The 12,591-nt window shown below is 42.8% G+C and overlaps 1 protein-coding gene across 5 annotated transcripts in view; it reads left to right on the top strand.

The window, feature by feature from the left end:
- cbarpb (CACN subunit beta associated regulatory protein b) overlaps positions 1–11,782 on the top strand; it is a 19,096-nt gene extending 7,314 nt beyond the window's left edge. For all 5 annotated transcript variants that reach the window (XM_037974333.1, XM_017407369.3, XM_017407366.3 and 2 more), the window contains 7 exons: positions 1,255–1,313; positions 2,816–2,978; positions 3,452–3,623; positions 3,704–3,856; positions 3,948–4,185; positions 4,751–4,940; positions 7,102–11,782. In XM_037974333.1, the coding sequence (XP_037830261.1) occupies positions 1,255–1,313; positions 2,816–2,978; positions 3,452–3,623; positions 3,704–3,856; positions 3,948–4,185; positions 4,751–4,940; positions 7,102–8,590 (2,464 nt within the window). In that variant the 3' untranslated portion in view covers positions 8,591–11,782. The remainder of the gene's footprint in view (positions 1–1,254; positions 1,314–2,815; positions 2,979–3,451; positions 3,624–3,703; positions 3,857–3,947; positions 4,186–4,750; positions 4,941–7,101) is intronic.
- Positions 11,783–12,591: the final 809 nt, after the last annotated feature.

Raw genomic sequence — 12,591 nt, 5'->3', positions numbered from 1 at the left:
CCCCCCCCCCCCCATTCAATCCGAAACAATAAAACACCAAATTCTGCACCTTTGAAAACTCTGGCGAACCTAATTCTGCAGCACTCCTACACATCTGTTTTTTTTTCCCTTCCACCAAGAAGTGCAGATTAGACCGTAGATCCAGATGCACAGGTGTTTTTTTTTTTACAAGAGTACTTACACTGTGTTAATGGAGACTGCTGTTGCTGAGCTGCTATTTAGAGAGGAAAAAAAAGCAGTACTTATATGGAATATGTATAATAGATGAAGCTCATTGCAATTGCAAATGAAGCTCCCAGCAAATCAGAGTGACTCCATTATCCAGAAACTTTGCATTTGAGCTCTTGAGAAGCTGGATTGTAAGTATAGCAGAAAACAAGTCGTGCACTGTAAGCATGTTGAAGCATGGCAACACTTCCTCATTCTACAAGGCTGCTGTTTGAATGTCAGGACCGCCTGCGGGGCTGTTATGAAAACACCTTTCAGCGTTCACGGCCATTTATTTGTGAATCATCTGTGTTTATTCACGCTAAAATGGCTGACCCTCCAAAGACACTCGTGTCCCTCTCTGCAGCGGTGGCGCACGCACCGCCGCTCGAACACACGAGGGTGCCGATAAACAGAGAGCGCCGAGGCTGAGGCGTGAAAAGGAGAGTCGGGCCGACTGGTACAAATGATGAGTGTAATGAGATTTCATAGCAGCCATCGGCGCTGATTAATGTTGCGTCTCAACCCAGTAGCGCGCACACACACACACACACACACATGCACTCACTTACAAAACGTGTGTGTTAGAACAGGAGCCACAGAGGAAATGAAAGGCAAGGAAAAGCACAGATCTGGGTGGATGGAGATGTCTCTCCAGTCACTTCACACCCACCCACACACACACACACACACACAAACACACACAAGCACAGACACACAGCTCACAGCGCAGCACAATGAAATAAGATGGAGAGAAACGGCTGGGAAGAGCTTTCGCTTTCTTTATTCTGTCTCATCAAGCAAATCCTCTGCATGGGATTATTTAAGAGGCAGCTAATAAAGACGTTCAAACAGAAAGAAATTACTCTGAATGTGTAATAGATGCTCTATCACATCATTATTAGGCCTTTCTTGCATATTTTAACTAAGACCTGAAAGATGAATGGGTATGTATAATCCTGCAATGTACAGGCTGCATTGTCAGCCCTAAAGCATCAGCTGAAGTACAGACTTCACAGCGCTAATCTGTGTTTCTGTGTGCCCCAGGGCCAGTGATGACCCCGAGAAAACCACCCCGTACATGGAGGAGTCTCAGCCCACTCATGGTGAGAGGACGAGACAAAGGAGCAGATATACTGGGTAGAGGAGGAGTCATGGGGAACAAGGATGCTGAAACTCACGGGGTTGGGACTAACTGATGGGGTGTTTTTAATATATCAGCAACAAGGAGATCTCAGTTGAAATTGTTTAAGTTGTTGCACTATTTTGACTTTTTTTTTTTTTTTGGGAATCAGTCGAAAAGGAAATTATTTTTTCCAAATGAGCCACCAGTTTCAAAATAACAGGACGACCCATACAAATGTATTATAACCACACATACTTGGTTTTAGCTGTTCTGTCACCATAGATGTGCATTAAATCATATATGCCACATATATTCATAACTGACAGAAAAAAAGAGGAAAGAGAGGAGATGTCCCATGACAGGCAGAAAAGACCGTTTTGAAACTAGCAAATTTAAATGAACTTCACTTAAATGTACAGTGTAGAGAATCTATTTAATTCATTCTTAAAGGGATAGGTCAGATCTTTTGAAGTGGGCTTCTTTAAAGAGGTTATGAACAATTAATATCTTACCTGTTGCAGATAGCTCTTTGAACAACCTTAGTTTGGAGAAATAGTTTAAATCTAATCAGATTGTCAAGCTAGACCAAGCAAAACACTTGTCCAAAATGGATTTCTTTCACCTTAAAACAACTCTGATTAAAAACAAAATGAAACAGACTTTCTTTTATAAACTTCATCCGTTTCACATTACACAGTTATCCTGGTAGAAATGTTGTTCACTTTGTGTTCGAACTGCTCCAAGAAGTGTTACAGACAGCTGCTGTTCCAAATAACCGCACAATTTGGAATAAATAATCAAGTGTTGTGAAACTGACAGCAATGTAAAGATTTATAAAATAGTGTTTGCACGAACTACTATGAATTTTTGGAGATTGGAGTTGTTTTAAGATGACAGTGACCCACAATGCTTGGGCCAACTCAGACTAGCAATTAGCTCGTCAGTTCAGTCAGAAATAACTCTACTGTATAACTCCAAACTGAGAGAGTTGAAACAATTATCTACCACAGGTAAGATAATATTTGTTCATAATCTTTCCCCAGAACCCCACATCAAAAGATTTTAACTATTGCTTTAAAAGGTTATGAATGTCTGTGCCAGACTTCATAGTACCGTAGTCTTTTCAATAAATCTTAAAAACGTTTTCATTCAAAATCAACTTATTAGTGGCCCATTAGAAAGAGATTGCCAAAGTCACTGTGGTTCTTCCTCTGGGGACAGTTAACATCAAAATGGACAAAATTTGGAATAAGTCCTTTTTATAAACACAGAAAGACTTCATTAAATAAATGTGTAACCCACTAATGATAGCAGAGAAACAGATTATTATAATGAACAAGGTTAATTCTCCAGAGGATATGAAAATCATGTGGCTATTTGTCTGGTTCGCTTTCATTTCCTACCACGTTTTTTTTTCTCTTCCTTCAATCATCTATATTGGCTGCTGTGTCTTATCTCTGCTGTCTCCTTATATCTGTGTAGAAATCACTATCAGGGTGGATGAGTCAGACTGCCTGTCCATGGCCAGCTCTCACGACCAAGAGACCGAGCGCTTCCTGTCCACCGGTCCCACAGGCCGCCGTGTCTCCTTCAATGAAGCTGCGCTCTTTGATCATGGCAAGAAGACCCAGGAGAAAGGCCGCAGGTCAGACAGCCAGCCCAGCACACAAGCAAGATGCCCACATTTCCAAATGTTGTTCTTTATTTATTTTTTTTGTTTTGCATTAGACTCAGCCCTCAGTTCTTGTGGTAAATGGTTACGGCTTTCTGAGATCAAAGCATGTGGACATATTTTACTGTGTCCAGCTTACTTCTGTGCTGGTGTAATGTGAAGAAAGAATGCATTATGTATGCTGTGGACACAAAGAGCTCCCAACCCTTCTGATTGTTTTTGCTGTCCCACTTTTCTCTCATAAAGCCAAGACTCCATCATTCGTCAAAAGGAATATATGAAATATATTGCTATAGTTAGGATTTAGTGAAGCTCTGATGGCTTTGAAGTCTGATATCTTCCTCTGGCTGTTAGGATGAGCCCCTAAGAATTAAAATTTATTACAAATGCGTTCAGCTTACAAAACTCTCGCAATCGTGGCTTTTCGTTTTACCTGTGCGCCTCAGGTACACTCTGACGGAAGGCGACTTCCATCACCTGAAGAACGCCCGTCTCACAAACCTCCACATCCCACCTCCAGCCCTCAAGATAGTCACCATCCACGAGTGCGACTCGGCCGAGAACACCATCACCATGACGACGCGGCCTGTTGCTAAATCAGCACTTTCCATCTTCCAGGTCTTTAGAAAAAAAAAGCGTGCAGTCCATGCTCACCGGATGCTTCAGAAGATAACTTTCATGTGTGTGCTTGCCTTTAGCCCATGCTCTGCCCCCTGCCACAAACAGCACTGACAAGCTTGAGTGTGAGTCCCAGCAGCGCCCTCCCCGGGGACGCTCTCAACTCCGTGGTGGACACCAGCTTCTGTGAGAACCCGGCACTTCTCAGCAGCAAGGAGACAAGCTCTAGCTCTGTAAGTTAGCTTCATATTAATGCCTGTCGGAGAGGTTTCTACTGCTCATGGCAGATTTTCTGCATGACCACGTATCTGCGTCTTCTCTCAGACTGAGAAGGTGGGAGTGAAGCCCCGGGACAGAGGCAGCAGTGCCAGTGTCAGAGAGGGGGTGGCCGCAGGAAACATCAGTGCTCCTGCTGGCAGCGGCACCGGGAGCCCAAAGCCTGTGCTGCAATTCCTCACTAAACTTCGACGCCATGCTAGTCTGGAGGGGGCCAGTCCCTACTTCAAAATAAAGAAGTGGAAGCTGGACAGCAGCCAGAGAGCCTCCAGTCTGGACACAAGAGGTAATGGAGGGTGGAAAGTGAATTTCGGAGCTATTATTTTATGAAAGATTTGTGCTAATGCAGCGAGAAAACCCGACAAATCTTTACAGTTCAGTTATTAGATAGAAATGGGAAATTAGATCATAGCGTTGGCATTTTTTCTTGTATTTTTCCAGTTTATTTGTTTGTTTTGTATTTTTGCCAACATGGTTTTATGGTAAACAGAAAATGGTTTAGCAGGAAGCTCCAGCAGCCAACTGTGAGCTGCCTTTTGACTGAGCTGGATGCGCACACACACGTACATACAAGACAGATGGCTCAGTGACGCAAAGTTTGATCGTTCCAAATCAGTTTGAGCTCCTCATTTAATCCTTCCTGCCGCTCCACTCATCCTTCATAAACACACTCCTCCCCAGCGTCTCTTTTTTTGGTCATACCAAGAGACCAAACGGGACCGTAGAAATCCCCCCGCACAGAGCCCAACAGTCGGTGGGAGCTTTCCGCCGAATTAAGTGTCACTTTTCTCCTGCTGCCACACACAACTTGTCGAACTCACTGCTCTTTCTCTACGTTTGGTGTGGGCCAGGCTCTCCCAAGAGGAGACAGTTCCAGCGCCAGCGGGCCGCCAGCGAGAGCATGGACCAGGACGACAGCGACGCGCACCGCATAGACCTCATCCAGTACATCGCTCACACCCAGGACGTCACCTACTACCCAAGCCAGCCCACCACACGCCTCCTCTCACCCCCGTCCACACCACCCCCTTCCCTCGGCAGGTATCTTTAATTCCCTTGCCATTCATCACGTCCACTGCTTTGCTGCCTTGCACTCATTTCTTTTCCTGCAGCTAGAGAAGGTGTGTTAATGATTTACAGGAAGCTACAACTGGAGGTCCCAGTTCTCCCTCACTCGTCAAACTCCTACAGACTATTGCCGTAATCCAGAAATTTAGATCAATTTTTTTAATTATGCTCTTATCAGAGTAATCCTTCTACTGTGACATGTAATTAGCTGAGTAATTGTGAAAAAAAAACTCTTTCACCGCTTTCTGATTTCTTGTGTGAAGAAATTCCAGTAAACAATAAATCTGTTAAAGCAAATTTCACATTTCAAGCTGGATGCAGGGAATTCCCCACATTTCTTTCCCAGAGTGGTGAGGAGAATTGGGACTCAGAGTTTATATTTAGCCACAGAACCATTCCACTGCTGACATAGCTGAAAACTTTCATGACGTCCTCAAAAATGTTATCATTCCTTTTTATTGCCAGCAATTATAGCTAAGCAGATTTTACACAATTTTAGCTTCATGAAACCTAAATAACCTTTCGTTTACAACTAGTTTCCTGTGCTGAATTCTAGATAAACACATTAGGGTTTCCTGCGTAAACACTAATGTGCTAATGTTTATTGTGTAATATGAAGTCAGTTTCCAGGAAACCAGCCAGAGCAAAGAAATCTGATGAGCCTCATGCTCATTCACACAAGTCATTTTATGTTCTGAGTGACGCATTTTTCGTGTTTTAAATTGCTGATCCAAAGCATCAGCATCATTCTGGTGCTCCTGTAGCTTGAAAGAATACTCTGGTTCTTTTTGAAGTGATGTTTTATCAAATAGTCCATCAATAGCATGGGCGCCTGTTTATGTCATAACATGGGGGCTCACAGACCAGGACAGGTCGGAGTAACAGATATAGTTGAGCTCTTTTCATGCCAGACTTGAATCCCCATAAAGGATCGATTTTTTTTTCTTGTTTTTCAAGAAATTATGGTTAAGTGCTGATATGACACTGACGTAAATATTTATAAAACTTTCACTTTTAGGCCATATTTAGTCAAATTTGTCAATTTTTCATGAATTTGAGGTTATCTTACACTCCTTGTAGTATGATATCCCTCAAAAGCTTTAGTCTTTTCTGTCTGATTTGTTGTTAATACTTAAAAAAAAAAACATTTTTAGCTTTTTTTTTTCACATCTCCACAGCTGAATGTTGTTTTGTCTGGTTAGTGTTGGACTGAACCAAGTCAAAGGTGAGGGAGGGGGGTAGGATGTAGTGTACCAAAACCAGTTTTAATATTAATTTCTCAGTTTGTAACTAAAAGTAAAATTAAAAATGCTACCTGCTTTTGTCTTATCACATATTATTCTTCAGTCAAAAAATGGGGGCGCATAAATACAAAATCCCGCTTTAGAATATGGGAGAGAATGTGCTTCACTTGCTCCATTGCTCAGGCACCTATGATCACTAGCTTACTAGTAGCTTATCAGTTTTGACAGCACACGGAGTATGGAGAAAAGGGCAGAAGTCTTCATCCAAGGCTATTGGCTAATGAAACAAGGGCCTGTTCAGAGCGTTCAGTCAGTCCAAAAGTTGACTCAACTCTTGGCAGACTGATAAATTCTGCAGCCTTTCAGCATCATTGGCATACAACACATACAGTTGCATACTAACAAACCAAACTAAACAAACAGCATCATTCAAAAGTGGAGAATTTTAATATCAGCTAATGTAGGGTTTTTGGGGGTTTTTTGCACTCATACGCCATTTTTGAGAAAGAATTGTTTTGTGAGTCTGAAAACAATATAAAACACAACCTTGTTTGGCTAGTGCTTAGACTGGATGAAGACTTCTGCCCTTTTCTCCATACTCCATGCTGTATGACTGATGTCACACTGATAAGATACTAACTATTGATGACCTTTTGACAGAACAGCACTTCAAAAGTGACAAGACTTTCCCTTTCAGGGATTCAACAGTTTTGAAGACACGCAGCAGTCATTGCCCGTCATAAAACCCATTCTGTGCTATGTGAACACAGCCATGTCTTAGATGAACGTCTTGTTTAGGGCCACACTCTGACGCTGACACCTGTGTTGCACTTGTCTCATTTTTGATTGCATTTTATCTCGTCTCTCCATCCCTGGTGTGCACACTGCAGGGTAGAGGTAGAGGTGATGGTGGAGCCCAGCTGCAGCCACGGTGGACCAGGGGTGATTGGCTTGTCCCCTGATCCCCAACAAGAAACCCTCTCTCTGGTAAAAAGGGAAGAGGCCAACTCCTCGGATCCCCTCCAATCCCAGGATCCTCAGTCACTTTACAGAGACATCTGGACGCTACGCGCAACACTTGAACAGTACGCAGCCTCTGACCAGAGCAGCAACAATGACAGGAACTCAGTCTGCAGTGATGCTGACAGCGTGTGTTCGCTGGGCGGGCGCACAGAGACCGAAAGAGGAGGGCTTCCCAGCTTCCCATCCCAGGATTTAGGAGATGAGGCAGAAGGTGGAGAGGATAACAAAGACCTCTTTGTGCATATGGAAGAGAAGCTGGGGATACAGGAGTCAAGAAAAAGAAAACACGGAAGCACAGAATCAGAGCGAAGGGGGAGTGACGGAGAATCAGGGACTCGTAAACTGTTGCAGATGGACAGCGGCTATGCGTCGATAGAGGCTCCGTCTCGAGGTTCAGAAGACCTGCGACTGTTTGGGAGCAGCAGCATCACCGGAAGCCCCAAGGACAGAACTGCCCATGAGAGAAGGCATCATTTTACGAACGCAGGGAGAACAGGCACAATCGGCGAGAGCTTTGAGTCTCATCTAGTTGAGGAGGAGCCTGAGGATGAGTTGTTGCTGGGTGCCAGTGGAGGGGTTTCCATCGAAGTGAGTGCTAGTTCACTGAGCTGGTTACCTTATGGTCAGATGCTCACGCCTCGAGAGGCTGCACAGCCTCCACCTCCGCCGCTAATCCTGCACCGGCGGGACTACAGCATAGATGAAAAGACAGATGCGCTCTTCCATGAGTTTCTTCGTCACGACCCTCAGTTTGACCAGCAGGAGTCGCCGAGAAAGCACCGGTCCCGAATCCATCTTCGCAAGCAGTGGCAGCGCCACAAGCAGTGGAGCGACCCTGGAGTCAGGCACTTCCAGTCCTCCTTTGAGAGACAGCGGACCCCACTGCGGAGGGGGGACAGTGTAAACTACCCTCTGGACACAAGCTACCACAGTACGCTGCCCCGCATTGTTAGTGCTCCTGACGAGGAGACCAGCGATGGGACCGGCAGCACTCCTGATACACCAAAAGTAGAACCAGCCACTTTGGACACTGGAGAAAAGTACAAAAAGCTTAGTGTTTCTGTGACGGACTCTGAGGACCACACATCCTCTTCTCTTCCACTTCGACCTTCCGTCTCTGAAAAAGATGGCGGGCTGGTTGAGCACCATCCCGAACCCCCGGACGAGCGCTCACCCCCTCAGCTGCCCGATTCTTCGAGCTACGGCCCACAAACTATCACAGCGGAGCTCACGGACAAACTGACTGCCAACCTGGACGAGAGGCTGTACACGGGCCTTCGCCAGGCCAAGGACACAACCACTGAGTGTGTGACGGTGACGGCCACACATGCCTCTCCAGACCACAGCCCAGTGTAGCAGGGCTACAGTCATCAGCTTTATCTGCCTCACTTTAGGTTTAGCTTCTTTGAGTTTTTTTATTATTTTTTTATTTATTTTATGTACAGCTTGAGTAGTGAAGTTTAGACCCATACAAAAGATACTTAAATAGGTCTAAAATCAACCAGACCAGATAATGCTAGAATTAAATGACCCAAAAGATACAATACTAACCATACGAGTGTTAACTAATGAAGTCAAACAAGATTACCACAGTTAAATATAAAAAAAATAACATGGTGTTTTTATTAACTGTATGTACATTACCCCCATTTCTAAATCCAGTTTTTGTCTCCACTGCTGTCTTTCCAGTCTCTGCTCTCTAATAATTAAAGCTGAGGGCAGGTTCAGCCTCTGTTCTCACTGATCCACTGTGAAACCAGGTGCTATTCGACATGTGGAGAGCTACTGATCTGGACATAACACTTAGCTGCCAGTCTTGTGATCATACAGTGTTTGATCATCTGTTTTATTCCGTTTATGAGCATAGGGATTTATTAAAATTCAAAACTGTGTGAGGCAAAGTTCATGTTGGTATGTCCCAGGTCAATCCAAACCTTCCAGGAAATATATGAGCACAGCTCGGGTAGATTATTACTTTTTTTTTTTTTTTTTTATTAGAGTGCCAGGGTGAGAGAGTCAGAATGGCTAAAAGTGAAGGATTGCCATTTTGTAAAATGGTGAGGAAAGTTCTTTGCAAAATGTATTCTTTTATTCTTTTCACTGGATGCGTATCCTGTTACCATCTGAAAAGTTTCGGACTGAAAATGCTTTTCAACTATGTGACCAATTTCTTCTCTACTTCTTATTTGTTTAATGGGCAGTCATGGATATTTTTGTATGTCTTCACTGCTTGAAATGACAATGAAATCTGACAGCTGCGGCAGGCTTAAAGCGATAGTTCAGATTTGTAGAACAATTAATATCCTTAGGTGAGGTGTTAGTCTGGAGTTTTTCTGATCAGACTGATGAGCTGGTGGCTAGTCTCAATCAAGCCAAGATCCAATTGGACTGTTGCGATCATGAAACAAATCCAAACTCAAACATTTCAGAGCAATTCTTGCGAATGCTGTTTTATAAATATTTATATTGCTTCCAATTTTGCATTACAGGATTATACTGTTATACTATACTATATTTCTGCTGGACGTGCCCCAGACTGCACAGAACATACTACAGCTAGATGCTGCTGCCTTTACTTTCACTTGCAAATAATCCTTGAATTATATGTATCCACTCTAGTCTTGGTCTCTGTTGAACCAGCTTTTAGCTTGTCACTCCGGTCAGAATTAAACTCCATTTTTCAAAATTGAAGTAACTCAAAGAGCTGTCTGCAACAGGTACAACATTAATCGTTCATAAGCTTTCCGCATTAAAAGGAAAGAAAGAAAAAAGAAAAAGATCAGAACTATCATTTTAAAAGAGAACAGGTCCAGCAGTGCTACACTGAAACTTTTAAATCACTTAGGTTGCAGCACTTTGGTTTGAGGACAAAGGATCAGCCACAACAAAAATCAGTAGTTTACTCCTCAGTAAGCTCTTAGCACTTTGGACATCACAAACCTAACACGTACGTCTGTCTTAAAGAGAACAGACTGTTTGGTTTTCAGGTTTACAGCCACAAAAATGGCACTTGCATTGAAGCTACTGAGCATGATGGATATGTGCAGGGTATTAAATCTAAAAAAAGAGACACCTTTTTATCACCTGTAAGGCTCAAAGAACACGCTCGACCCTTCTGCGTACGACATTCTCATTATTCCCTTTGCTTCCTCTTCTAATGCACGGGAGAAGACTAAAACGTGTGTCACGTCCTGTCTTCTTACGAAAGAAAACTGAGCAAAGAGCACACTTTATGAAGGCCTGCTTTATTCTTACTGTTATTTTGCTTCTTTCTGTGTGACTACATCCAACCGGAGAGGCGACCTAAATAAAGTCACATCATCAGAATGCTGTATGTCTTGAGGGTTAAAGAGTGGAAGTGTTACACTTTGCTGTTAATCTGCCTTTATATCCTGAGCAGCAGCAGCAGCAGCAGGTTGATCGTAAACTGGTTTTTGACCGTGAAATCTCTCTCAGTTGGGCTGTAAAGCTCTCCTTCTCTCCCATGTGTGGCTAGGGGACTTACTGCACAAGAGGGGGTTGAATATTAATCATAAGTAGAGGAGGGAAGTCCTCCTCGTATCCCCCCCCATCTCCTTCTTCTCAGCCTTTGAAGCTGTTGTCATGCAGTAAATTCAAATCAGAGCTTCTCTGTTTGTTCGGGTGGATAATGATGATGATGCCACTTTCCTGCCTACCCAGATTAGATCTTTCTCATCTGCATGGAAAGAGTCTCTTCTCGTGCTAAAGTGGGCAGAAGTTCCTCGCTTGACCGAGATGAAAGGAGGTGAATGCAAATGAAGACCCGAGAGTCTTTTCATTCACGCCACATACATGTAAACTGCTTTGTGCCATCATAGGATGCATGAGGGTGCAGCAGGGTGGAGGGGACTCAGAGCAGTTATCCACCTCTCCAACGTAATGAAGGGACATCTGACATATTCAGCTCAGGTGCAAGAGGAAGACAGCTGCGTTTGCCACCAATCAAAAGCCAAAACCGCAAAGAAAATGACTTCAAATGAGCGCATACTGTATGTAAAAATATCAAAGCTTGCTGTGTATACAAGCACAATGTCACATGAGCTAGACTAAATCAATGTCCTTCATTAGATTTAGACGGAAACTGTTAAAAGTGGGGACATTGTGGTGAAGTGGTGTTTGTATACAAACCAGTAGCCTGTCAAACGGTGCATAGCCATATGTAGGTCTGCATGAGAGTTAACATTCTAGCACAAAATCTTTATCTTGTGGGGTCGAAACTGATCAAGTCCATAGTTTATGATCATTAGCTGAAGGCGGCAGTCGACACGTAGGTACGACTAGAGTTTTCTGTGTTTTAAGAAGTCCACGTTTGAGGCTCAGAGGATATAACCGATGAGATTTTGTGATATCTGCAACTATATCTGTATTCTTTGCTTGTTTGTAAACTGCATCATTTCCCTTAAAAAGATTGATAAGCTTTCTTAGAAACTTTGCTTTTGTTGATTCAAAGCTTGAGGGACCAAATTGTTTGAAGAAAAAAAAGTGTTATTTTAGGCTTGTTTTAAAATCTGTGAATAAATGAATGAAGCAAAAGTTATCTTAGCATGCGTGTGTGTGTGTGTGTGTGTTTTTTTAAGGGAATAATGGTTAATCAAGGCGTGGGAATGGATCACAGATGAGCTTCCCTCTCTTGAAACTTTTTTTCCTTCTTTATTTGTTACTTTGGCTCTTATTGATTTCTTGCCTCTCCGTATCGCCTCCTATAAATTACTTGGAGAAAAAAGCAAAATCCTGTCTGTGATCAAGAAAGGGGAACTTCTTAAACGTCTGCCTTCTTTTCCTCTTTATAATCCGACCCTCTGCCCTCAGTCTTTAAGTGAAGGCCTTAAACTTAGTTAAGAACAGTAAAAACAGCTATAAAACGATTTTTTTAACCCAGCTGGGTGCTTGTTTTAAAGTTATTTGAATTCATAAACACTGATCACAGCTTATTATAAGTCAGAAACACTCAGCTCTTCCTTTAGCATTTAATTACAAAAACATTTGCCAATTAGCTGAGGTTGATTGGGGTTTGACAGTGACTCAATTATGGCGCTAATTAAACCCCTAAAATCTGGTCTTCCTCATTTTAAAACATTTCTTTTTCGTCATTGCCTTTTAATGTCCCAAATGCTACCACATTTCTATTTTCCTTGCTCGTTCAAAGCTAAAGCTGTCACACTTTCGGATCAAATTGTGAAACTGCTTTATAAGCTACGTAATGGAAAGTTAGATAGAAGACATGTCACAGTATCTGCAACTATTCTTTCTGAAAACGAGAAGCAAACAGAGTTACACTCTAAAAATAAACAGGTGAAATTTAACCAATAAAATATTTGCACTTTTCATTTGGATAG

This window comes from Kryptolebias marmoratus, linkage group LG24 (assembly GCF_001649575.2).
Source record: "Kryptolebias marmoratus isolate JLee-2015 linkage group LG24, ASM164957v2, whole genome shotgun sequence".
NCBI lineage: Eukaryota > Metazoa > Chordata > Actinopteri > Cyprinodontiformes > Rivulidae > Kryptolebias > Kryptolebias marmoratus.
Note: the sequence above shows the minus strand (reverse complement) of the source record. Positions and strands in the feature narration are given on the sequence as shown.